General features: G+C 41.7%; 4 protein-coding genes and 4 non-coding genes across 15 annotated transcripts in view; all 8 read right to left on the reverse strand.

The window, feature by feature from the left end:
* Positions 1 to 523: 523 nt before the first annotated feature.
* Positions 524 to 3,653, reverse strand: LOC136424828 (E3 ubiquitin-protein ligase TRIM56-like). Its single transcript, XM_066413495.1, has one exon. The coding sequence runs from the start codon at positions 3,636 to 3,638 to the stop codon at positions 1,659 to 1,661; it is 1,980 nt and encodes a 659-aa protein (XP_066269592.1). The 5' UTR covers positions 3,639 to 3,653; the 3' UTR covers positions 524 to 1,658.
* A 441-nt stretch (positions 3,654 to 4,094) lies between these two features.
* Positions 4,095 to 9,696, reverse strand: LOC136423754 (histamine N-methyltransferase-like). 2 transcript variants are annotated; one of them, XM_066412031.1, is made up of 5 exons: positions 9,239 to 9,696; positions 7,963 to 8,109; positions 7,110 to 7,210; positions 6,194 to 6,400; positions 4,095 to 4,751 (listed from the first exon to the last, which is right to left on the reverse strand). In XM_066412031.1, the coding sequence occupies exons 2-4, from the start codon at positions 8,081 to 8,083 to the stop codon at positions 6,302 to 6,304; spliced, it is 321 nt and encodes a 106-aa protein (XP_066268128.1). In that variant the 5' UTR covers positions 8,084 to 8,109; positions 9,239 to 9,696; the 3' UTR covers positions 4,095 to 4,751; positions 6,194 to 6,301. The 2 variants fall into 2 exon arrangements, with proteins under 2 accessions (XP_066268128.1, XP_066268127.1); XM_066412030.1 differs by having other exon boundaries at positions 7,888 to 8,109.
* LOC136424684 (histamine N-methyltransferase-like) lies at positions 4,381 to 6,245 on the reverse strand. The gene is made up of 2 exons (XM_066413309.1): positions 6,194 to 6,245; positions 4,381 to 4,751 (listed from the first exon to the last, which is right to left on the reverse strand). The coding sequence occupies exons 1-2, from the start codon at positions 6,243 to 6,245 to the stop codon at positions 4,381 to 4,383; spliced, it is 423 nt and encodes a 140-aa protein (XP_066269406.1).
* Positions 5,493 to 5,564, reverse strand: Trnap-agg (transfer RNA proline (anticodon AGG)). Its single transcript has one exon. It is a non-coding gene; the product is annotated as a tRNA-Pro (tRNA).
* A 345-nt stretch (positions 9,697 to 10,041) lies between the features above and the next one.
* Trnap-agg (transfer RNA proline (anticodon AGG)) lies at positions 10,042 to 10,113 on the reverse strand. The gene has a single exon. It is a non-coding gene; the product is annotated as a tRNA-Pro (tRNA).
* A 385-nt stretch (positions 10,114 to 10,498) lies between these two features.
* Trnap-ugg (transfer RNA proline (anticodon UGG)) lies at positions 10,499 to 10,570 on the reverse strand. Its single transcript has one exon. It is a non-coding gene; the product is annotated as a tRNA-Pro (tRNA).
* A 691-nt stretch (positions 10,571 to 11,261) lies between these two features.
* On the reverse strand, positions 11,262 to 11,333 carry Trnap-agg (transfer RNA proline (anticodon AGG)). Its single transcript has one exon. It is a non-coding gene; the product is annotated as a tRNA-Pro (tRNA).
* An 847-nt stretch (positions 11,334 to 12,180) lies between these two features.
* LOC136424316 (protein FAM167A-like) overlaps positions 12,181 to 26,795 on the reverse strand; it is a 43,250-nt gene continuing 28,635 nt past the window's right edge. For 3 of the 7 annotated variants that reach the window (XM_066412867.1, XM_066412868.1, XM_066412866.1), the window contains exons 4-5: positions 15,142 to 15,736; positions 12,181 to 12,691 (exon numbers count right to left, since the gene is read on the reverse strand). In XM_066412867.1, the coding sequence (XP_066268964.1) occupies positions 12,425 to 12,691; positions 15,142 to 15,372 (498 nt within the window). In that variant the 5' untranslated portion in view covers positions 15,373 to 15,736 and the 3' untranslated portion in view covers positions 12,181 to 12,424. Of the gene's footprint in view, positions 12,692 to 15,141; positions 15,737 to 16,605; positions 17,284 to 17,995; positions 18,133 to 25,655; positions 25,679 to 26,795 lie in introns of those variants that run through there. The other 4 variants (XM_066412872.1, XM_066412870.1, XM_066412869.1 and 1 more) reach the window with 4 other exon arrangements.

Consider the following 26,795-nt stretch of genomic DNA (forward strand, 5'->3'; position numbering starts at 1 on the left):
CAAACCTCAGCCGAATTTTCCTTTCCATTCGGCTGCGACGAGTTTGGATGGGGAGGGGTGAGGAAGTATCTTGATATGTGCCTCTGGGTGCTTCGAAGAACTTGTTTGAAAGTAGGGGCGATATTTATGAGCAAGACAATTTGTGACAAAAGTATAAAACTTGCAAATGGCGTAGAAAGTTTTTAGGTTATGTGAAAAGTACTGCTATGTTGACCTCCCAGTGCATATAAGGCCGTAACGTTATATACTGACAACACCAACACAAACAGCAGTACAGTGTCTGACTGATTCAGAATACACCATTAGGTTGATCAGGTATAGAAGAAACTTGGAGATAATCTCAGGTGTGGTAGATGTCGTGAGGCTAAAGCCAGTTTTCCTAGCTGCTAACGGTTAACTAACCACTGAGCCTCCCCCAACCGGCAATCTAACCTCCCCAACATCTGCTTGGAGATTACATGCATCGGTGTCTGTCGATTTACTGTCATCGGCGGCCCATTCATGTTTAATTAAAACGCGTATATCAAACATGTCGGATTACCGTTTAATCAGGTTTTGCTGTGCTAAATGACATACATGTACTAATAATTCATGATACCAAAGAGATTAGAAAATAGATTTTCAAAATCTCTTTGATGATATATCGTTACATAACAGTTATACACAATGTACAGTAGAATCCGCTTATTTGAATAGCCGATTTGTCAGTGTATTTCATGCAATGATAAGGAGTAGTCCATTAATTAACCCTAGGGGACAAAATGAGCAGCACTGAGGGGGGCAGAGAGTTGTAGTGGTTACCAGGATGGCACTTGAAGGAAACACAAACACTTTGTGTCAAATTCACTCACTTCAAGGTTAGTCAAAATTGTAACATATTGAATTCACAAGCATATCATCAGTTTATTTACACATTTTGAGTGCAAAGGATGGCAAACTTAGCAACAAATTGGCACTTCTACTCTTCTGTATCCTATCACAGCAAATGACAATGGAGTCGTTATAGCTGTCTCAAAACACAAAGGACAATAACCCTCAAATTATAATAAATCACGCACAGTTCCACGTACCATACTGCGTTTCCTTTTCTTGTGATAAACATGTTGTCGAAAGTACACATTCATATTTAATCATACATTTGCGCACCTTGGTTTCAATTTCTGTTTTCACCCTCTCAACGTCTTCAGAACAGTACAACCCATACCATGGTTCTTTGTACATATCACTAGTCTTTTGTAAAAACATCCTGCTGTATTCCTTCTGTTAGGCTAGCATAGTGGCTCGGAATGCTATCAAACTCCTGATTCCCGTTTACGTGCTTTTAACTTCTACATTTAACCCCATCATCTTCGTCATCATCATCATCATCATCATTATCATCTTTCGTCAGGATTTACCGGATTTACATTCACCCCAAATGACCGTTATACACTTAGTTCAAGTGACAATTACAAGCAAGCAAGCAAATGAACAAACAACAATTTAGCCATCTGCTATTGATCGGGTATTGTAGACCACAGAGGCTCTAGCTAGTTTTTCTTGCTATCATAATCATATAAACATGTTCTCTATGATTATGTGATAAGTACCGGTATGTACAATAACTGCTTGCTGTCTATTCAAGCTGAGTTTGAATTTCGCGAATGAAAGTCATTATTTTACGACAGTCTGAATATCTTGATGCATCCCTCCTCGTAGCTTCGACCAGAAACCACCAGAAGCCCATCATGTGTCATCGTCAGTCCCAGTGGTTCCATGATTCTGTGCGCTTCGGCCGTCAGAACCTGTCTAACGAAGGTTCCGTCTCGGCCAAACATAGACACGCGGTTATTTTTGTTGTCTGCCACGATGATGTTGTCCTCCTTGTCCGTGATTACGCTCACAGGATGGTACAACTGTCCGTCTCCCTCTCCTGATCCACAGGAAAACAAGGGGTGTCCCGTGGAGTCAAACACTTTCACGCTATGGTTCAGTTCGTCACTCACAACGATCTGGTTGCTGCCGTTACTGGTAATCCAAAGAACGTAGTTCAGACTATCTTTATCTCCGAACTTAAGGGTCACTTCGCCTTCCATGTTCAGTATGAATATTTGATAAGCGATTGACACGATGACTCTGCCATGTCTGTCCACGGCAATGCCGTTCGTGACTTCGTCTTTTTCCGTAGCTCCTCCCACTTTCATGACGCGCGCCTGCCTCCCATGTTTGTCAATAACGTGGATGTTGTGTTTGTCTCCGGTCACTAAAAGTTCGCCGTTTGGCAGAGCCGCTACAGCCTGAGGCTGGAAGCTCATTTCTACCGTTCCCAGAAAAGTACCGCTTTTCCTCAAAACTTGTAGTCTGTCGTTGTCCCTATCCGCAACTATTATATCATCATCTATAGAAAGAGCAAGAGAGAGAGGACAACGGAATTCCATGTCGTCCATGCCCTTGGTACCCGAAGCCTTGATAAGCTGTGCCTGCCTATTTCCACGGGAAGTTACTTTGTTTGATCTCACCTTTGTTTCACAGGGTCCTGGTAAGCTTATACGAACCTGCTTGATACCACCAAACAACGTTGCCACTGCTTCATCTAAATCATTGGTCGGTGAGTCAAAACGCAGGCTTGTTAAAGCTTTGATAGGCTCAATCGGATATTTTTCGCTGGGACATTGTTCGAGCCAGTCTTTCAAGTCCCCTGCCGCTGAGAGCAACTCTGCCGGACTCCCATACTGCAGCATTGTGTCCGCGAAGTTTACGTAACTCTTGAAAGCAGCGAGTCTCTTTTCAGCCGCATCAATGGCGTCATGTAGCTGTTTCTCTCTTGCAGTGCTTGTAGTGCAAAGTATGGCAATTTTCTCTTCTTTTACCTTCACCACTGCTTGGATCATTCTTTCTGCTTGTACGTTGATGTCGTCGGTACACCGCTCTAGCTGTGATGGCCACGAGTTTTTCAGCGGTTTTGCCTGCTCCAGCCACTGTTCCTGTTGTTCTACATGTCGTTGTACCGCAGTCAGTTTCTCACCGAGCTTTGCCCTTTCCTTCTCAGCTGCCTCTTGGATCTCTAAGTAGTCGTGATCTTTATGATTTACGACAACACAGTGCAGACATATGACACTGAGACATGTGACGCAATAGAACTTGTTCACCTCGTTGTGACAAGGGCACTTGGAAGTCTCCCTGGATCGTAGATCGTCTGCGACCCTACTTGACCTGAGGTCTCCCACTGTCACAACCCTGTGTGACTGGAATACCTTCATACGGCCGTGCGCGTCCGTACATACCTGACACAAGTAGTCCGTACAGTCTATGCAGTAGTATCTAGACTGAGATCCGGTGTCACATGCAGTGCAGGCTGTCTCCGGTTCCTGTGTTGAGAAAGACACCGATTTAAGCGGTTTCTGTGCGGCCTCTTGAAGCTTCCTTACACAGGCGTTGTTTTTGAATTCTCGGCCGCCATCTTCGGGGAGGGGCACGTGTAGACGGCACGTCGGACAGGACAGCGTCCCTCCAGGCTCTGTCTCCAAAACTCTCTCCAAACACGGCAGACAGAAAGTATGGAGACACGGCAGCATCTTCGTCTGCTTCAACTCATCCAGACAGATCTGACACTCCAAGAAGTCTTCCCCCATATTGTCTGTGACTGAGCTGCACGCCATTTTGTCTGTCTGATGAAATACTACTCTAAACCAACAGGTCAGGGTTGACAAATGTAGCCACTAAACACCATTGGCAAGAGAAGCCGAGGAACGTCATTAGCAGCCACATGCGAATAAATACTTCAGGCCAGGAATAGTGCTTTGCAAGTGGATGAGCCATGCTTACTGGCAGCGCCTGTCGACAACATTATCCTTAAGTATGTGTCTCTCATTTTTGTGAGGGTCAGTGCCTACCCACATGGGAAGGAGTGTACTGAGTTTTTGGCATAATGAAAGGAAATATGGGGAGGGCTTTACATTAAGTTGTCGCGTCTATTTTCATCATCAAATCGGGCAGCTTGCCCGGGCTAAGGTTGCTCTCTCCCTCCAGGCGTCACGGTCCGCAATAAGATGGTCTAGGTCTTCAGACATCACCTCTATTTGACAACAATGAATTCGAAGACTTTGGCATGGAAATGGTTTTGATGATAACACTTTATTTTCGCAACATCATATAGGGTCTCCGCGTGTGCTAAAATATGCTGTTACAAAGAGAAAAGCTATATAAAGTGTATATGTATATGTTATAACATACGGCAAGTATATGTTCATGTAGCATTACTTGTTTTCTGTGATGGTGATACCCACATGAAGTATATATTGGGCCACAAAATAACTACAAAAAATGCCCCCTACCGACATGTCTGCCTCTTGGGTTAACAATATACTATGTTTATCAAAGCTGAAAGTCGCATCTAACCCTTTAGATTTTTTTCTTAGCTACTATGACATCTGTATACTGTGTCATGGCTACCCTGTCATTGGCCTTGGTGAAAAATTCAGGGCTGTCCAAGTACTGTAACAGAACTGATCTTAATTCTGGGTTTAAAGACGCGTAAGCGGTTTGTATCAAGAAATCCAGAAGCAACTCTCCAGATTCAGACTCTTCCTTGAAGCATTCGGTGACGTCAATGTCCTCTGGAGAGGTGGGCGTGACGCTGTAGTGGATGTCATTGTCGTCTAGAATCTTCATGACGTCAGATGACACCCGCAGGCAGGTTGCCATTCGCTTGTCTTCAGGGACCCCAAGAGCTTCCAGTACTTTGAGGCGCCACCTACCGAGGTTGCTTTCACCTACAGGTGACATAAAAAGATAGCGATGAAAACATGCACTCTGCCTGTACAGTTACCTCATGCTTTCTCCATTAAAATTAAAATAGTGATGATTGCATGTACACAGTAAAGACAAGAAAACTAAATGTCACGGTCTTGCGGCACGTGGGGGACAACCCAAAACTATCATCGCGGCAAGGAACCGTCCAGGGGGGTGGGGGGGGGGATGGTTGAACGGAAAAATGGGAGAGTAATATGAGGATAAACGCTCTAAGCTGTTCACCTTTATTTCCACTTGTTCAAGTCAATTCAATACGCTCCATTCTGTTGATAGATTTGATTACATACTGAGAGGAGACAATCCTTACTGTGTTCAAATAGGTATATACATCAAAGAATGTTTGGACATAAGAACAAGTAATGTATAAGTATACGACACGCTAAATTTCAATATGTTGCCCTATTCCATATGATTGTATGTAAACAAACTCATTAGTATTAACTTTGTTTGTTGGCATGTATGTATGTATGTATGTATAGATTAAGTAGACCTTACGAGAGTCGCTGTACTTTTGTTGTGTCAATAAAGATCTGTCTATAAGAGAATGAACAGGCATGACACTGAGTGAAACGCTAAAAGAAAGCGTAGACCCGAGGAGAAAACTGGTGCCCAATACCACGGTCAAATAGTTGGACTAAGGGAGAGAGAGATAGAGAGAGCATGTACACGATGGAGACATTCAAGTTATGTCCAAAAGAACGGGGCTCGCCCGGGAATTGAACCCGGGACCTCTCGCACCCTAAGCGAGAATCATGCCACTAGACCAGCGAGCCAGATAAATACATCCGTACATACTCATGGATGAATAATAAGAAATAAATAACAGTGGACTAATGACAATATGACTTAACAGATGTACCAGACGTATGTTTCTTCAGCGACACTAGAAACGCTGATGGGACAGAACTACAAAACCTCCTTACGGTGCATCGACATTTAAACCAAATGTTTCAGTGCGAAAAAAATGCAACTGATGAATGTGACTTTATGCAGTTGCTTGCATAACTATTTTTGGCGATGAATGTGACGCATTTCGAACAATATTTTTCCTTCAACTTAACGATAAGAAGTTCACAGTATAGTTGAGAAGACCTATTTGTTTACATGTGGGGCCGTTGTAGGACATTTGAATGATGCTACAATAAGGCCGTTCACGATTCCCAGTACGCGTGCGCAATGTCAATGGTAAAGTCTCCAGGCTTGTGAACTGTTGACATTGTCTTGAATTGTGTAACCAAAATGACATATTACCAGCAATACATGTCACTGCGCATGCGTACCCAGAATCGTGAACTACATTATTGAATCGTCACATCCTCATCATATCTATATCACTACTAGTATCTTCCATAAAATATTCCAAAGTCTTAATGGTATATTTCATTATATAATATCAACGTACCTGATTCTATCATTACGACCATGCTCCCGCCGTCCGCGAGGGAGTCCCACATGTTCATTAAGGTTGCACTGAGGTCGTCCACATGGTACAGGACATGGATGGCGTGGATCAGGTGACACTTGCCTCCTGTGAGAAGTACTCCTCCGCTCTTTGTTGTAGCCAATCAAAGGTCAACCTGCCGATGTGAGGCTCATGCTCCTCTTGTTCCTGCGAAAAGGGCGTATTAGTGGGAATAAGCTTAAAATTAAACGCAATACGTGCAGTAGAGAAGGTGTAGAGAAAATTCTCTTTGCGAGTGGCCGGTATGGGTCACATATGTAAACAAATACTAGTAGTATAATATACTGTGCACTTCTTGTCCGGTATGCCGAAGCAAGTATATCGGGCTAACTTTGTGATATTTATCAGTGTCAACGAATGTTTTCGCACTGAAACTTCTCCCTATCACTGTTGATGACTTTATATTCAGAAGGGAATGCATGGAAAATGGTTAAGACAGGTAATGAAGCTTCTTGCCACGAACACATCTGGCTCGCTGGTCTAGTGGCATGATTCTCGCTTAGGGTGCGAGAGGTTCAATTCCCGGGCGAGCCCGCGATTTTTTAAAGGTCTGCATTATTGCACGCAATTATCACTTTCGTCTACTATGTATGTTTAAACCATGTACTGTATATATTTCACTGTATATGCCACATGTTAGTTAGTTTTATGTTAGACGACCTGTACCTAGCCCCTCGGGGCACGAATGTACAATAAAGGTCTTCATTTATTTATCAATTCATTCATTCCTCAATTCCCGCTTTTGATTTCTCCAAATAGAATGGACGGAATCTGATGATTTTGTAACCCGAAGACAGAAAAATTGACTTTGTTCCTTTTTTATTTTTGTTGCAGATGAGAAAACGAGGATTCGTACCTTGTATTCAGAAATGTAGTCCTCAGACGGTTCCACAACGATGACGTGTGTGTTATGGTGGATCTCCTGCAGCTTTCGGAGGATGACGCTATCAGCTTCACCTGGTGGAGGTATGCAAAATACACAATTAAAGGCTTATCTGTATAGAAGATGCACTTTCATAGTTCTAAACGTAGTAAGCAACTTTTTTTTGTTAAAAAAAAGTTGTCATCAACAGTCTTATTGGTGAAAAATTAGTTGGTACTTTGGAGGGGGGGGGGTAAAGCTGGCGGCCCCATGTATGAGGAAGCTTCAGGCGTTATCCGCAATTCTCTGCACTTAAAATACAGAAAAATAGGGGTGCCAACAACACAAGTCGTAGCGAAGCCGCATTACTACAACTAGCTACCTAAAATGCATAATGATTCACCTCAGCTGAGTATGACTAGTCGCGACTGCTTTACTTTATGGTATAAGGGGGTTAATAGTGTTCGATGATGATGATATAATTTTCATAAATATCATCTACGTTATCAAAAGTTATATTTCTTTGATGAATTGATATAAGTTTATTGCAAATTCATGCCCGTAGGCTAATTGCATGTTGACAGCAATGCCGAAGTACAAACATAAAGTAAAACATAAGGCATACATATGATACAAGATCATACTAAATTGCTAGTCGAAGTTTCTATATCTACGGTACTAATGCGGGGTTTGATTTCTTCTTTGAAAGCAGTGGAAAATAACAACTCCCACACTTTCAATGATGAAGAGAAACAAGCAGACACGTCCCTACCCGACCCGCCACCGATGCTTAAGACACGGAAACAGCCGTCAACATCAACATCCGCAGCAGTAGCTGTAGTCTCACCCAGTAACTGTAAGTAGTACTGACGTCCACTGCAGGCGTCCAGGTACGACCTGTAGGCAATCTCATAGTGCTGGCGGCGCCGCGCGATCCCTCCTAGTTCTCCAGTCACTACCGTCTCCATCTTTTCCTCGGAACAACAGGATAAATCTGACAAGAGATATTCAGAGTGTCTCTATTTTATTCTCTATTATGTTGCTCCAAAAATTATGGAAATTGGCCAAACAGATCTAGACTGAACAAGACCTACCCACATACCAAATATAATGACTATCCATCCATAGCTAAATATCCGGAAAGACCCCCCCCCCCGCACACACACACAGATGCACCCAGAACAATACCTCCACTTTTCATGGAGGTAATAATTTGCCGGTAGAGTTAGCCGACCATAGAACTACACATACGCATCCGGCTAATATAACTTCTCTGGCTGATTATCCTATTCTACTATTATTTCAGCGAGCAAATAAAGGTAGAGACTAAGATTTTTCAAGAAAGCTCTTTAACCTCCTTAGATTTTCGGCTATCGGGATATTAAATCTAAAGGTGCGTTGTGTCCCTGCGTGCACTGCCCTACACGTGAGGACAGAACACACCGATATGCTGATTTGCATAACAAAGGGGGGTCTCTTTGTCCTTGGGGGATTTGCCTCCGTTTTTGGGACAACAATACAGCAAGTCATACCAAGGAGGTTAAAAGTGATTTTTAATCTCCTTGATTATACGAAGAGATCTGTTTGATAAGAAACTAACCAAACTATTGACCCATTCCTCCGACTAAAACCATATCGGGAGCTTTTCATCAAGATCATCTGACTTGAAGATGTCTACAAGTAACTGCATGTAGCGAGACTTATGGTGGGCTAGTTTCTTCGCCACAAGTAAGAAATGGCCTACATTTTGTGACATCCACACAACAAAAGGCAAACTATAAATACATCGTAGGACTGTTTTATTTATATGCGTTTCGTCGCATCATCAGTCCTTAGTCTGTGATTGTAACACAACATCTTGTGTTTCAATCATTGCAGAAATCCCTACTGAATCTCAAGGGTATGGTGCCGAGTTGACCTGGTTTCCGAGTTGTCCAAGTGCTGAGTTGTTCGACATTTTCTTAAAGTGTTGCCCCTTCGTTCCATTTCTTCCATTTCTTCCCCACCTTTCAACAGGCGACTGGTTTCCTTTCATACATTACCTAGCGCCTATACATGGCAATTAGTCATTCATACACTGCCTACATCAAGTAAAAAGAGATGCAAGATGGTGTTTGACTTACTCTGTTTACTGGCAGCGGCTTGTCCGAGCGAATGATGATACTCTATCCGTCAGTGCGGCACCGTCCCACATATCAGTCTAATCACGAAAACACAGACCGGTTCTTAAGCCGGCTTACTCTGTCAGAAGCTGTTTATAGGCTAGGCTGACAGTGGTTTGTCGGCAGATCTTTACCTGCATCAGACACTTGTCGTCGGTAACGAATGGTGACAGTCGACCCGTCAGCGCGCCACCATCCTACAGATCTTAACACTAAAACACTTGATATCTGATGTATATCAGATCTGCAACGGATTGACGCACCAAATGATGTCACTCGACTTGTCAGTGCGTCAACGTCCTACATATCTGGACACTTAAGCACAAACCGGTTCTTCTGGGGTTTTTTTCAGGGCCACGAAACGGCTCAGCACCGTGGTATAAAACGATCCAGATCAACTGACCTTCTCCTCGGTTCGCTTTGTCTGGAGTGTAATAATTCACCTTTCCAAGGACGTGACATATGAGGTTTAATGATTTCTAATGATCACCTACACCTTTCAAGCCCAACGTATCTCTAAGTATTGTCTACAGCTTCCAGTATATGATTAATATATCCCTATTCATTATGTTCAATGATGATTAGGTCCATGCTGGTTTTATTCGCCACTCACATATTTTTCCCTGATCGTGGCTCTCTAAGGAAACATAAGGTGGAAAAATACATGTAAATAGATAAATAAAGAAACGGGTTTTGTCATTATCAGTCCAAATAAAATGAATCGTACGAAGGCACTGTTGACATCGAAGTATTGTAAAAATAGCGGGCTCGCCCGGGAATTGAACCCGGGACCTCTCGCACCCTAAGCGAGAATCATGCCACTAGACCAGCGAGCCGGATGAACGCCCGTATGCACACCTTGGATAAATATCTTACACTGTATCTTTCTCTGAGGCAAGTCAATTTCTAAACTTAGCAAACGTCAAAGGGCAATAACAAAACCATTATCTTCGCTTTGCCCTGACTGTCTTATAATTGAATGCTGGACATAACGATTGCCTGTTTCAATCTATGGTATACAGTGTAATCGAAAGGGTTTTATACTGAGTATGTTATCGCTGTTGACGCCTTCGGTATCTTCATATTTCACGATCATATATGGGGATGAAATATCCTTTTATGTCTGATCAAAACTGTCCGTTTTATCTATACAAAATGTGTGTTTGTCAAGATCATTCAATTTTCAATTTTATTATATATTTTTAGTGATAAAAAGAATACGGGCTCGCCCGGGAATTGAACCCGGGACCTCTCGCACCCAAAGCGAGAATCATACCACTAGACCAGCGAGCCAGATAGTCTATAGTCAAAATGTTATATCTATAACCAATCATTTTATGAATATCTTTACTAGTATAAATCACTGTAATACAGTTGTACAATATTCACAATGATGCATTGGAATTTTTAATCCCCTCTAATCTGATAAAACTTTTACATTTATTTAGGCCATGTTGATTTAATTATATGGATTATATCCTCTGGGGACCCCAAAACTTAGCCTGGGTGCCATCCTATTTCTACCGGGGCTCCTACACTCGCTACCCTCAAAAAATATATATTTTTTGAGGGTAGCGAGTGTAGGAGCCCCGGTAGAAATAGGATGGCACCCAGGCTACCCAAAACTAAAGCGAGCGTGCGAATTTAAACAAAAGTTTGGCAAAAAAAATCTACGTGGTCAGGAAGAATGAACGAAACTAAACACACAGAGTGTGGTTTACCGAAATGTAATTTTGTAACCGCCATTTACCTGATGAATTTTCACAATTTGCAGCTGCTTTTTACGATTAACAGTATGGCCGAAAACTTTTTTTAAACGGAAGAAAAGTGATGCGCGCGTGGACCGGATGTCATCCATATAATCAAATCAACATTCATTTGCCTTACGTAAAGTGCCTTTCTTTCAAGTGAAATACCAACAAGTCTCCGTCTTCTTGTTATTGACAAAATGAACATTTGCTTTTGGGATATTTAAAAAAAAACAGGGCTCGCCCGGGAATTGAACCCGGGACCTCTCGCACCCTAAGCGAGAATCATGCCACTAGACCAGCGAGCCGCATGAACGATATTCCCTACATCCTATTATCTAATTTGATTTGTTGATTTTCTTATCGATTGTCGTCACGCTATGTACATCAACAATGCAAAAATTACTGAAGTTTTTTTTCCTTTATTATGAATACCAAAATCCGGCACTGACGCCAACAGACAATTCAAATGTAAACAACAGTTTTAAAAGTACCAAATATATATATACACCTCATTGTTCTTATTTATTATAACATACTGGATCGGGATTGAAATGAAATAAAGTACATAAAAATTCGTGTTCAGATTGTGCCGTTAGTATAGTGGCTTCAGTATAATCACACAAACGAACTTTAAATGTATCCGTGCACTGAGCGTCACGTCGAAGAAAATGCAAGGAACATTCTCTCAGGGTTACGTTTGGATCTCCTTACTCCTTTGCTCTTATGTTTGGCTCACCTTATTTTGGTAAAAATCTGAAGCATGACAAAACTTAGACAACAGGAGGACCGCTAGATAAATTCATAGGACATAGCTCAACGTGACGACAATTTCCCAGCTGCTATCACGTGTGGTTACTGCGCATGACTAAGACCAAACCGAGGCTGCCTGGTGACGTAAGTTTCTGGCCGCCATTTTGAGATATCAACAAACGGTAAGTAAGAAGTTCAATGCAATTTGATTGCAATACTTTAACAAAACAACCAAGATGCTACTTCTTTTAAAACTTACAACTTATTTACGTATAATACAATATTAGTCCATCCACGATTTAAAAAGTTAAAACAATATATGTTGTCTTTAAGTCACACCAATGTAATTATTTGATTCCTTTGTCATATTTTACATTCATACATAGTGAAATATCTTTTACCTAGCTAAAACCTCTCTGGACAATTTTCTTTTCAGCCATGGTCTAAAGGATTTTGTTTTTGACATCGTTATCTTTGACGGTACGTACCGTAATTCTTTTGTATGCTTGCGATTATGCCTTTTAATTTCCATACACATGGTCAATCGCATTTTGATGAAACAGCAACAACCAAACAGTTGAATCGGTATGGCCGTAAATCTTTCAATTGTGATTTCTAAAATAAGAAATAATTTCCACACTAGAAATCAACACAGGGAAAATCTTCTTGAGTTAATGTTCATCTTGGTGACGCCAAACTGGCGAAGGGGCGTGCCCAGGTTTCTATGGAAACCGTTGATTGGCATGTCACACGACAAGTCCGACAACTCGTCTTGGTCCTCCAGCATCTCCTGCACTTCCTCGAGCATGTCCTGGTGTTCGTTGCAGCTCTTCTGTAGCTTGAGCCGGTGGATCTCCTTGCGCAGGTTCATCAGTTGGCGCGCCAGGGCCTGGTCCTGGGACCGCATGTCGATCTGAGGGGGAAGAAAAGCAACAAGATTGCACATCAACGCTTTGTAGGCTAGGATAGCGGCCGGTCAAGTGACTTATATAAAATGGTCACATTAGGCGTGTGACCACTATAAACAGGATTCTTTATGTTTTTGTCAATGGGGAAAGATAAACCCGGTGGTCCTTTTCCTGATAAAACGTGGGCCACTACTAGTAGTACAGGTTGAACTGAACTATTGTGCATGTCTCATAAGGCCGGTTGCCGTACCATGAAAAATTGCTAGGTGACGCTGACAGCATTCTCGTACTTTCTTGCACCTTGTAAAATAACCCAGCCACTACTACCCCACTCGACCGATACCTCTGCTTGGAGAATAGATTTCCTGCCGAAATTGCTTGCCTTTCCCATTTCTTATCTTCTAAATCACCTCTAGATCTTGCAAAACCTTATCTGCTTATTGATCTGCCAGTTTGCACAACTAGAGTACCTTGTTCTTGTTATCTGTGGCTACCATGTTACATTTGTGAATCTCCTACATACAATGTACTGGGGTCATGTTTCTCTCGACCAGAGGACCCCACAGGTTGTGTCCATATTTGCCCACCCAGCTTTGCCGCTTTCAACCCTTATCTGTCTATCAGTAATATTGGACCTAACAGCACATCAAAGATGTACCGTACGAGTTGAAATATGTCGCGTGGCGAGACGTCTCTATTCAGGCGTGCTATGTGTTATTTGTACATGGCATTCTTGGCTTTCAACCTTTCCGTACTGGCTAACTCTGAGGCTTAATTACTTTGACAATGAAGACATTTGCAGAAATTATGTATGAGATGTTTGGTAATATTTATTTTTGCTGCAGTCGATAGTTGGTTTGGATAACAATTTGATGAGAAAATGGTGGAGAAAACGTTCAATACAGATTGAAATGTTAACACAATCAAAACATTTTGTGTTAGCATTTCTTGAATACGAAAATTTGCAATGGGAGCAGATCAAAGAAAATGATGTCAAAACAAGAATAATTTGAGTCAGCGTTGCTAGGATACGGCGGAATGTTTGGTATGATTGACAGGTGAGTACCATGGAGGATAAGGGATTTATAAAACTCGATATGAATGTTTAGAAACTGATATCATAATCTAGTTCAAGTACTCTATGTGAGGTTCACATACCTTCTAAAGTATGAAGTTTCTTTTATTTGATTAACTTTATTTTTGGTTGTTACATGCTTCTTTGTAAGCATTACCTTTGTCAAAGCTTGTCCGAATAGCTATAGTTTGCAAAGAAAATCTAAAGATTTTTTTTTTTAAATTTGGCGTGAAACTTGCAGTTTTGATCACATGCATTTTGGAAGAATGAAGGGTACAACATCGTCATATCAAAAACGTAAGTAGATACAGTGATTTCTATATGTAAAGATTCTAACCGTTGCTTAGCCAAATAAAACAGTGGAAACAGTAGAAACCGATGCCTGTGCGATTAGAAAAGAAAACTTCATTTCGATGATTCTGCTCGGAGATTAGCAACAGGGAAAGTTTTAAAGCTTTTCGTCTAGAAACACAAAGATTATACCGGGTGGTCCCTAGGGCGGAATCTTGTTATTGTATGAAGTAATAGACTGATTTCGAGCACAAAAGCGTCTATTGAACCTATGATTAACTAACACAATAGGCGCCCCTAGTTCTAAGCTTGGTTTAAAGCTATGCATTATATGCACTGCCCCGTTTTTCTCGACAAGAAAGACTTTAATCACATAGTTGACTGGGTTACTTAATTTGGGATAAAAGCTGAAGGAAAGGGTTTAGAATTGAATAATGGCCTCTTCTGAAATTTTCCAAACAATACAAAATTGAGAGGGTTTTGAAGCGGTCGTTTTAAAGTAATTTACTAGCTAGGATTACCTGAGTTGCCGTCCCTAGGTTGAAACCTTTACGTTACTAAAGTTGCGCCCACTCACTTCACATTGTGTTTCTGGTGGGTTGTCAGCTAGCATTGTTTGATATCTAAGGTTTATATATTTCTGCACCGAGCGTTGCAATGTTACGCCAACTTACAAGTTGTACAAGCTAAGATATGGCTGTTTGCGAATATATGAAACTTGATTGCACGTATATTTGCCGAGTTAAGTGATTATCGTCGTTCCCTATGCTAGCCAGTTCAAAATTAGACTGTAGCAGCTCCAATGAAGTATTGAAAAAGATGACAAAACAAAAACGACCAGCTATTTCAAATGATATTATACATAATATCATACTTTGATTTTTTGAAGGACAAACAACAACTTACGACTATTGTTCACCAGTTATCAAACTACAACCCATTTTAACGACTGTTACGACGCTTTTACTATCATGTTTTATGGTTTCATTATTGGAGGGGGTGCTGTGGAACAGTTGATTTGTGATAAGTATACTTGTGGCAGCGTACATAGAAGCTAGAAAGAAAAACGTATTTATGACCAGTACTAACCAGTTCTCGTCGTAGCCAGTTCAGAGCCCGATCGATGTCCTCTCTCCTCTCCTCGTCCCCTCGGCTCTCGCCCTCGGGCACCCTGCCGAGTCTGGGCCGAGGTCTCTCCAGCTGCTTCCGCCACTCGACGTACGACGGCCGGCGCGTCATCAAGTTCAGCTTTGTGGTCATGGCCTTCAGCTGAGCCAAGTCCGAGATGTCGCTCTGAATCTCTCCCATTGCTGCAGTCATCGACGCGTGTACGAAGACCCTACGGGAAGGGGACGATGCTGGTCCCGAGGACGGTTGCCTGGAGAGTGCGGTGACGAGTCGTGCTGCTTCTGCTGTCGTCAAGACAGCACCTTCAACCTGTTGGCCAAACTAATGAGCAAACTTGTTGGGTGGGTGGGGTGAAGATAGCGTTACTCGGGAGATGGGTAGAGGGTTGGATCGCGCCGATGAAGGTCGGTTCCGTGCCCTGGCGACGACTTGCTACGTGCGATGGCGTGAAACGTGCAGAGACTGCTACTAGCGATGGCCGCTACAAGTGTTTGAGTGACCCGTTGGCAGAGTTACTGTCCCAACCACTTGGATGAGTTCTGTTGATCCTCAACACCTGGTGAAACAAAGAGAAAGTCGGTCAGTGAGACAACAAAAAGCATCGTACGATTTACACAGCCACAGTGGCAAACATGACAGAGAGCAAAAAGGAAAAATTACGTTTGGATCTGACACTAACTTTGCAATGTTTGTGGTTGCCCCTTCTCACCGAAAGGAATGTATACTATTAGGCTGTTATTATAACAGCGCAGCACGGTCTCAGAATGTAATTTTCCACGGAACGTTGCCGGGTCAATGTTGGCACACTGTTGAGAAGGGGGAGGGAGGGGTCTGGTGGACACACCTCTTACACACCACAAGGAGTTGATTCGATTTCTAGGAATTAGCCCAATTCACAAATGAAATCAGTCCATACAAAGGATTGAAATACTTTCCCCAATTAGTCACAAAGGTAGACCATGACGAAACAGAAGGAATTAACGCTGCTGAAATACAATTATCTTGGCTAGCTCTGCGTGGGAAAGTGGGTCACGGTCGCCCTAGATACGCAATTGCAGAGCTGTAACTGCTAGAGTCGAGTGCTTGGTACACAGTCATGCACTCCACAAATCATTCTTTAGCTTTCGTACAATCATCTAGTACGTGCTGTACTTGCTGTTAGACATGGGGATCTACGTACCAACGCTGCTTATTTGTATAGACTAGATTACGGAACAAGCTATCGACGAGCATGAAACACAGATATGATAGTCCTGCAATACTTGCCCAATACAGTCATATACTGCAGATATGTACATGTACAGTACTTTCGTGGCATATGTGTTGCCAAACATCCATGCAATTTCATGTATCGCTGATCTGCAGACTGAAGTGTTATATATCTGCCCTTGATCTATCTGCTAGACTAAGTACACTAGTACTCACAGGTTGAGGGCAACAGCCTGGCAGTTAGATGTGCCGAAACAACTGTATGCATAAAAAGTCTATCTAGTAAAGGTCTCTATCCAGCTGCCTGCAATGCTGTAATATATGGTTTACCATGTATTTGCGATAGACCTATAAGTGTTTTGCTGCTTGGCTGAGTTAGAGGTATTTTTGTGAGTGCCAGCGTCAGTTTGACGTCAGACGTTGCCATGCCCTGACAAACATTCCTGTTGCTGACGTAAGACGTACTGATGTTTTTCCGTCGACTTCTTGCAATGAAGATTGAAGTGAAAAGTCGAGAAATATCCTCGTTAATTCCTTGTTTGAAACAGACGAAAGACTGTTACTTGGCAACAAAGCATAGAAAAACCCATCGCCAAGTAACGCGGCAAAACATAAGGTCAGAGCTATTAAGTGCCGCGCTCGATTTGAGTCGATTTAATCAATTTTCTCGGCAATAAAAGTCTTCAATCCGCAGTTGCCAAACGCTAGGCTACAGACCTATGACCAACACGGGATGTAATCAAGTCCAACAATAGGCAGTCTTAAGCTACAGCTAATAGTACGGTGCTAATAGTCTAATGGTCCAGCTAATTGGGTCTATATTGTAGTTTAGAGACACCCTATTGCTAAATTGTTACCCTTCTACCACGAACCTCATTCAGGATTGCGTGATAAGGAGAACAATACAATTCAATATCTGTGACCAGAACCAACAGGTCGTCAATGATAATGTCAAAATACAAAAACTCTCCCACCAAGTTTTCTGTATAACAAGCTAGCCAGACGCACGTACCTCGTCGGTTGTTATAACTCGGGTTAGGGGTTGTGTGGACGAATTCTATTCTTGCTTGTTTGCCCAAGTTATTAGTACACACCTTTGCCCCGATATGTTGACGCTAAAGATGACATTGATTTTCATATCTACCGGGGAGGCGGAATCCCGTGTTTGAGTATAGCTGACGTTGCCTTGACTGCAACGTCCTATGTATGGCGATACCTATTCAGTCTATCGAAAAAGCGATGTACAATGTACTTTCATAACGTACTACAATGCACATGTATGACATGTTCAGTCATAACACCTGGTATATACACAGCCATGGGTAGACAACATAGAAGCTCTAAAACTACGTATGCCTCCTTTTGCCCGTCCCGTGCTCCAATACCTTTCGACGAAAGCGATCACTATTACTATCAAAAATCGAGGTAATTACATAACATACTTTATCAATATTATGCACATATACTATATGTTAAGTCAGAACACCTTGTAAACATTCGTTTTACACCATAAAAGTTCTAGAAATGTTTCTATCCATTGAGATACTGAGATCCATTATTTTTCGAAAAGATGTTAACGAAACCGTAAAAAAAGCCCAAACAGTACCTACAACAGCCTGCAAGATGCAATATTGTCCTCTCGCCTCTTTACTCTGTTGTGAATCGATGGTAAATGGCCTTAATTGGAGAGACCTCGGAATAATGATCTTCACACTACGAGCTCCCTGGCACAATTAGTCAACATGAAAGCACTGCATCGATGCACACACTGCCTTTGGTTACACAACCACATAAAACACCCCCATCTTCAAATGATCTGATCCAAATCTTTCACACTTTATTTGGAAACTTGGGCGGTTAGACTACGCCACGGGGGTGTACGTGTTGAATTTGCAGTTCACTGGAAAGGTTAGGCGATGATGAATGGGGGCTGTCCGGGGGAACCTGGAAACCATACAGCGGGGAAAACATCTCGCCGGTCGTGATTGAAAAGTTGTTCAACAAAGGCGACTGTTTGATCGCTGGGTGGACCGAGCAGGTAAACACGTTGTTTGAGGGACGGGAACGGGGAAGAGAAATGCCACGAGGCACGAGACAAAGACGTATCAGCAGTACTACAGTGCCTTCTTTAACATGTACCTATATTCGTGATACCTCTAAATTCGTACGGGGAAGTGAAATGCCACGAGGCAGGAGACAAAGACGTATTAACGATACAACAGTGGCTTCTTTAATGTGCACCTATATCCGTGATAACTTTATATTCGTACATAGATGCGAATGTGCCCTGTATGCTTTGTTAAAAATGATTGTCGTAGAACATATTCCTACTCATCTACATATTGAGAAACACAATGCTCGTTCCTTTGTAAAAAATCTTAAGTCTGGTCAAAATCGTCAAATCCTATCGTCACGATCTTCCATTGATATAGATCATGTGTAATTAAATACAGCACTTTCGTAAGCTATTCTCAGCCCCATTGTCGTAGAACAGATTCTTACCCATTTCCTCTCGAAAAACGCAAAACCCTTTCCTTTGACTTTGTCAAAATCTTGTCAAGAATGTTAAGCCAGGTTAGAATCTTCAAAGGTACATCCTAATGTCACGATCCCCCATTCATACAGAACATGTATAATTGAATACAACACATTCGTATGCTATTCTCAGCCCCATTGTCAGCTGCTGTATTTATCCCTACATCCATCACCTAGTCTCGACTTAACGGTGATCTAACAAAGGCAGCAGACTGAGGGCATCAAAAGGACCAATGTCACAGAAGCATGCAAACTATGCTACCGACGTTAGCATGCTTCAGACGCAGGGGTAGAATAAACTCCTAAATGTCTTAGTCATTTACTCAAGTAAGCCGCAATGACAGATTCATTTCCTGTGATGAAGTTGATCTCCGTACTACTAGGTTAGTAGAAAGGAATTTTAAAGAAGTGTTACAGTAGACAAAGGTAAAGGTAGTCCCATAGCCTTTTTAGGACCATAGGGGCAGTGGCCGGGTTGTTATCAACTGTGTTTAGGACACGGTATTGGAAGGCGGAGCCCAACCCACTCCTTCCACTGACTTTTAGCTTCCCAACCAAAGTCAGGTACCCAATTTTACACCTGGTGTAGTGACGATAATCGTGTCAAGTGCCTTCTAAAGGGCCCAACATCGGTGGCATGTCAGAGGATTCGAACCAAAACACCGTTATGCCAACACGGCGCTACAGCGTACTGTGGGTAAAGTAAAGTAAAGCTAAGTTAAGGACGTGCAACTGTAACCTGTAATGGATTCAAAATGCGGCAACTGAGAAGCTCAAAGAGTGGGCGTTGAAGTTTACAGTAACAGGTGTTCATACTACGTAATGACCTATTAGGGACCGTAGTTAAGAAACTGTCATGAATCTAGAGCTATCAAAGTGGAGTAGAAAAGCAGCTATTACGTTAGACAAACAGCTATTGCTCTAATGCTCCATCTTGTAAGAGCTCAAAACCACCCACGCAACGGCTTATGCGTACAATATGTGGATCGCTACGTCAATTATGCTGCATGTCATAACCGGACACTTATGTTAGATGGAGTAGACGTCCTGCCACAACTGTCATGTGAATAATCGTAGTTGCTGTTTTCTCTATGAATCATTCATTCGTCCTGATAATCTGTCTTTTATGAACATGTTTTTCATTCACCTCTGGCCTTGAATCCAAGGCCGTGATGGGAATTGTGAACGCATTTCTACTGCAAACAGTTCACGCCATCCAATACATAAATCATAGTGCTGTATGTCTGCATGTGGGATACAACTGGTAACTTATGATATGTATCCAGGGACAATCGGATTTAACAACCTGTCGTTTAGTCTGTTTGGTCGTCTGGTTCCCTTCGGTCTGATAGATCATCATAGTCTGATAGATACTAATTGATAGTAACACAATGAAAGATAATCATGAGAAATGCATCAGATCATTTCGGTTACAGTCCAGCATATATTTTTCTTAACTACTGTTGATTTCCCAACAGTGAAATTGGTATGTTGATTTCCTTCATAAATTGCATCTGCAAATGAAACGAAATGAATGACCCAATGTATTTGAATATTGTAATGAGTAGAATATGCTTACATGCATATAGATAGGGTTCCAGCCTATTTTTCGGTTGCATTTTATGAGTTCTGGTAAAGAACAACCCTGTTTCACCTCCAATCATAATGAATCTGTTGATGAAGTGATATGATTTTGTATTACGATAACACATTGATGTACTAGACGACCCCTTTAATAGGACGTGTGTTGTCTGAAACCCTTATTTACACAAATACCACATAGACCCCCTACCTGACATGTCTACAGTACTGACCCCAAATAAGCATGTACTATGTATGTACCACAGACTCCGCCCACTGATTCTATATGACAAAGATCTGTCCCGTTAAATGGGCGAGTGAAGCAAATATAGCACAACAAACAACACATCGCGTCATACCACACCAACTAATCTCCAGTTTTAGTATTTGATTTAATACGTTTATATCCTCCTGTTAGACTAATAACTTTAACTTGCCAATCTGCATTGAATTAACATACTGTACATAAACCTCGCATGATACTTTTCAAGACTCTATTAATGTTACATTTGTACCTACAGCCACGTTAGCGATGTCCAACCTGCCCCCTATCCCATTGTTCCAAACGTTCAGGTTGTCTTATCATGTTTTCTAGACAAGATTTTGGTACATAAAAGATACATAAAGTTATTCAGGACTAACACCACTTGCACGTATTGAGAATGTTGCTTTAAATAACGTGGAAAACGCACCTCTCTTTAATATATTTGCTCTGTAGTTTAGATATAAAACATCACAATTGAGGTTACCGTGAACTTTTAACGTCCCCTCGATGTGAGCACTCTCCTCTATTTGTACACTGACAACCCAGCATGAATGATGGCTTCCTAAGGACCATTAAAGTGGCCCTTAATGTAATATCTTAAGGAGTTGCTAAATACCTGAAAGGTAGAGTGACAAGAAACACGATCTTTCCATTATCCTGGCGACAACAGACTAAGAATTATTAGGCCAACACAAACAAGCTGACTGATGTTGATGATAATGTATTGGTGCCCCTAAAAGGTTTGTATATCAATTGCAATTTCATGGGATCAAATTAGCTTATAGCATCACAACATTGGGATGTATCATATTAAAGTATATAACAGATTACTATGGAGACCCTCTAGGGCATTTAAGCAACCCCTCATGTCGAAAAGCTTCCTTGCTTGAAACATAAACAGATTTGCTTGACCATCCAGGAAAGATCAGATTCATACATCTGTGTATATGTGTAGTGCGTTTTGATGAAGGAATTTGTAGAAGTTTATCATTGTACACACAATTCTGGTCTTGTGGTCATTTGTTGATCACGGAAAAGTGCCAGCTGTGTTTACCAGAGGATTGATACCGGTAACTACCTCATTTATTATCACCATGTTGATTCAGTATTCTCCTAGTGCAGGAAAAATGATACCCTGATGAAAGAAACTCTACAAACAGGTCATATTGGTATCAATGGACTTCAATCAAAGTAGCTAACTTTTAGTATAGAATTGGCTAATTCTGATCTGATCTTTGTAACAGAATGCCTTTGACATTTAAAAGGTGCTAAAAGCCTTCTAGTATTACAAAATAATGTGTTTCTCCACATAGATGACCTCATAAACTATTCTTAGGCAAAATCATAGTCTTCATAATTGTATATGCATATGATCGCATGGTCTTGGACTAACGCTGGGTGTTTGTGAAAGCCAAAAATTAGAGTAAATGTCAACAATTCTACGTAGTTGAGGACAGAGTAAAAGTTTTGCGGAAGTTCCTTGGTCGCTGAGTAGAAGTTTTGAGGAAGTTCCATGGTGGTTAAATGGACACATTAACAGGCTTGTTTGTAAAAGTTGAAATACCACCTTTGCCATGTGTAACAAGCATCTAAAATGAGACACACTCGACATTCCTCTGTCGTGATATTGATTGTTATTAGAGGGTAGCATATGTTATGACTTACCACAAGGGGGTTAGATACCAGTATTGGAGGTCCGTCTGATTATTAGTAAGTGATATGGCCATACACAGATAGCATATCTTTTACTACCAGGTAACGGATGATTATCATATGTGTTTATCTACATTCTCGAGTCCTTCGGAACGTTGTCATGTATGGTTGGATACCAGTTTTGGGGTTAGATGCCTGTGAGATATCAGTATTGGTAGGCCATCTGATAATATATGATATGGTCATACACAAATACTTAGTATATCTCGTAATGCTAAGTAACGGAGGATTATCATAAAATTGTGTTTATACACAATCTCGAGTTCTGCGGAACGTCGTCATGTATGTTTGGACATAAAGCAAACTTGGCACGTTGCTGGTGGTCACTAGTGCTATTTCTTATCTGCTGTTTTGCGTAACACGATTGTACAGAAATATAAACATAAATGATGAAGTATTGATAACACACCATGGCCTTGACATCTGTGCCGAAAATAGTCACAAGATAATGTATGAAAAACGAGAATCAGGTTGATATGTACCCTTGACGTTAACAAAGAAAAAACCGCAGTGCTCTCATTCAACTGCAACCTGTATAGACCAACCTACCTGCTTGGTATCTCGACTTGACCTGGTCGTTGGGGGCTTGAAGGACAAGGGAGACATAAAGACCACGAAGAAACTAAAGATTCTTGACTCTCAAACCGAAAAAGTGCAAGTAGATATTGCAAGTGATAAATGAACAATACTGCATGCACCAACCACCTGTTTGAACTCATGCTCGTGTAAACCATTAATCAAGAAAGTCACAATGAGTTGAATCAAGAAAGAATGCCTGGTATGCACAGTTTGGACAGACAAATTTGTTCTCTTGAAAGTCGCCATCAAAACACCGCTAATGACTGTTTAGAGCGCGACAGCAGCACCAACCCGTGTTGTCAGTGTACATGGAGAGATTTCTGTGTCGCGTGAAGCCATGTAACAGGGCCCCAACCTGCAAATATGCTTTACGTAAGGTACAAGGCACGTGTATGAACCAAGTATTCGGCATGGCATTTCTGACCGCTTCGTGCGTAATCGCTGTCTTCATAAAAACTTTCAAGAATGCCAGGAATTTTAGGTGTGATTTGATTGAGTATGTTTTCTCAAACAGGATTACAGACAGTTCCTCTATTTTGGGTCTATTTTGTACTTCACTATGACGACAGACATGAAAAATTCATTTACTAATCCCATAAGCCATAAGAGGAATTCTTATCATCTGAAAACAATGCCATTACTTAATACCAATATTTCAGTTGGTAGAACATTGATGTATTGCCACTGACATTGACTGCTGTGGTAAGCCATTGGAGAGGGATACCCACGTCAGAGATAGATATTCAATGATTTCTGAAGTCGTGTTTACAATAAATCATTTGCATAAAGCATTCCATAAAGTACTTGAACTTCAGCTGGCCTTCGTGTACGATCCAATTTCTCCCTAGGCTAGGCTACAGATTACATTTGACGTTCTGAGTGCCTCTTTGTGATTCCGAGTGTTTGTAGCTAGCTCAGATTTTAGGGTGCGGCAGTGTTAAAAGATACCTTTCAATTTCTAACCGTTTTTGTCTGCAATTTCATTACGCCAAGTGAAACTGAGATGCCCCTTGCCATATATGAGACCACTGAGATCAAAGGTAGATGTTGGACCTGTTGATCTAACCCCCTCTCTCGAAGGGTCAGTGACCTTTGGTGCGCCATGCCACCATTATAAACCATCTAAGCATGAAATTAGTCAATGTTTGCACGAATTCCGCTCACTTTTGCCCAATTGAGCGGTGATAGATGGATTTGTTCGGGTTTGGCGAGCTTATTTCAAGGCTGTCTGACTCTAAACCAACCGACGGGAACAAAAACGTGTTGTCAAGCTGTGGTCAAAGTGTCGTTTGCTCACTAGTGCGTACAGCCGACACGCCATAGTCTGAACAAAGGTAGTATCAAAGTGAGTGTGAATTCTAGACAGCAATTGCTGAAAATAGATACATACATACATACATGTATCATTGCCTTGTATACATGCTTTACAAATGTTTGAGCAAGGTGCAAAAGGCTGATTCAAAACTTACTCATAGACACAGACATAGGCATAGTCGCTGACTCAGATGTGATTGCCATCAATTCTGCTCACATATATTCCGTCTAGTCTGTGTTATTCTATTACCATGACAGTATCTCATACATCATGATAAATGGGGACCTTTGACAGAATCTACTATCCAGTAGCCAACAATGCGACCAGTCGCGCCCTGTTATGATGTATTTGTCGACCTTTACAATACTTCTAGACTACTTCACTCACAGCTTTGGCCACAGGCCAAGTGTAGCTACCACATTTATATCAGCCCTGACGCCGGTAAGGAATACAATGTCTCAAGAGGGCCTCTTTGCAGGAGCAATTTTTTAAGAAGCTGTCAAAGCAAGAGGCACTGGAGACCGCTACAGCTGTTCTTGTCCCGTGTACCCTGTGTGAGTGGGTCTCTTCATACGTGTTAAGAATCGGCACCTTGACAAAGTCGACAGACCGTAATAAGGAAAAAGAGTTGTAAGATCATGAATGTCAATTCTTAGGGACATCACAGTGCCATGCCTTCTCTCCCATCACTCAACGACCATTGACCAATGACATATTACTCTTGTCTATAGGGCGCTATTGGAATGACGCACCTTGTTCTAGCCGTGTTTTATCGCCCAATGAATGTTTCCCATCTGTCACGGTACATGTATGAACGCTCGCTAACCTGTGCGACTATAAATATCTGGAGCTACATTTTGTTTAAAAAAAGGATTCCAAGTCTCACGACTGCAGCTGTTTGTACCAGACGGTGACGACGGCGTAAACTGAACCTATTTACGTCAGTTTCTATGGTTACGAACGACAAAATGGTACGTAGTGACAGCTGTGGAATATCTTGGCTAGTGGTCAAACGGACAATCAACTGAATCCTTACCGTGAAGGCAACTCTCTGCGACTATCTCAGCGTTCAGCAGTCTGGTCAGGGTTAGACAGTCAAATACACCGTATACATCAATCATCCGCAAACGCATTTCATAACTCACGTTACACACCAACATCCACATCACAAACGACCTACGCATCTCTAATACTTACAGTTACCTAATCTCTTATTGCCCCCAGCGTAACCGTGGTTACCAATCCCAGACGAAAGGTGATCACGTTAAGACACCTAACCTGATTGTGAAGGAATATGATGAGAAGAGATGGAGTCAGGTAAGAACCGCTCTCGGCACAACGTGTCGCCATAAATCATTAGTATGCTGAGCACCAGTTCAACATGTCAGGACCGTTCCAACTGCCTTCCGTAGGAGGGGTTAGTTTGAATCAGGCAATTTGAAACAAACCTAGATCACAGCTAGGTAAAAAGAACTGTCCAGTGTATTCTGAAATAACAATTGTGCACCTTTTCATTTTCCTACCTTTGCAAAGGCTAAGCCGCTACTACAGAAGGATGCAGAAGATAGTTTGGTTTTGCCGTAGCAATTTGACATCTTCATACTATTAGATCACAGGTAAAAAGAACTGTCCAGTGTATTCTGATGAAAATTGTGCAACTTTTCATCTTTCTACCTTTGCAAAGGCTACGCCACATCCTACAGAATGATGAAGAAGATAGTTTGGTTTTGCCGTAGCCATTTGACATCTTCATACTATTAGATCACAGGTAAAAAAAAAACGATTTGTCCAATGATCGGGCAATCACCACCGGCAAATGGAGGATGAAGCCGAAGATAAATCCTCCGGCGTTCTTACAGCAGACAGGGCGGCGGGAGTATAAATAAGGACCTATGTATCCCCAGGGAATGGCAATTAAGGTCAGCCATTAATGATAGCCAGTGGCATGTCAGTCAAACATGTAAATATATAAACTGTCAATCACAATTATAATTGTAGACACAATCATAGACCAGACCGATGGTATTGAATAGGGGAAATCTGGTAGAGGTGATTTGCATCGTATGTTAGGGCTCTCCCTCTATTAATTTTATTATGGAAAGTTGAATAAAGAAATAATGAAGGCAACGATAGATATTGGTACAGCGAACCTCTGCTTGGAGAATAACTCTAAACGCTTATAGCTGTGTCAGCTTTACCAAATCCCAAGCTAGCATGGTTATATTGCCGACAAAAGCCTGGGAGACTATTTTATTTTGGGTGAAATATATCACCCCATAGTTTGTCAGAACTACTTCCTTGTAATCAGAATTCTCGCCGACGGTGGATGATGATCAGTTATAGATCTTTCTTGGTTGCTAGGAGACGGCAAACGGCCTAGTCATCCCCGGTAAACCTCAGCCTAGTGAAACTCAAGGT

The sequence above is a fragment of the Branchiostoma lanceolatum genome, chromosome 18 (assembly GCF_035083965.1).
Source record: "Branchiostoma lanceolatum isolate klBraLanc5 chromosome 18, klBraLanc5.hap2, whole genome shotgun sequence".
NCBI classification, from domain to species: Eukaryota; Metazoa; Chordata; class Leptocardii; order Amphioxiformes; family Branchiostomatidae; genus Branchiostoma; species Branchiostoma lanceolatum.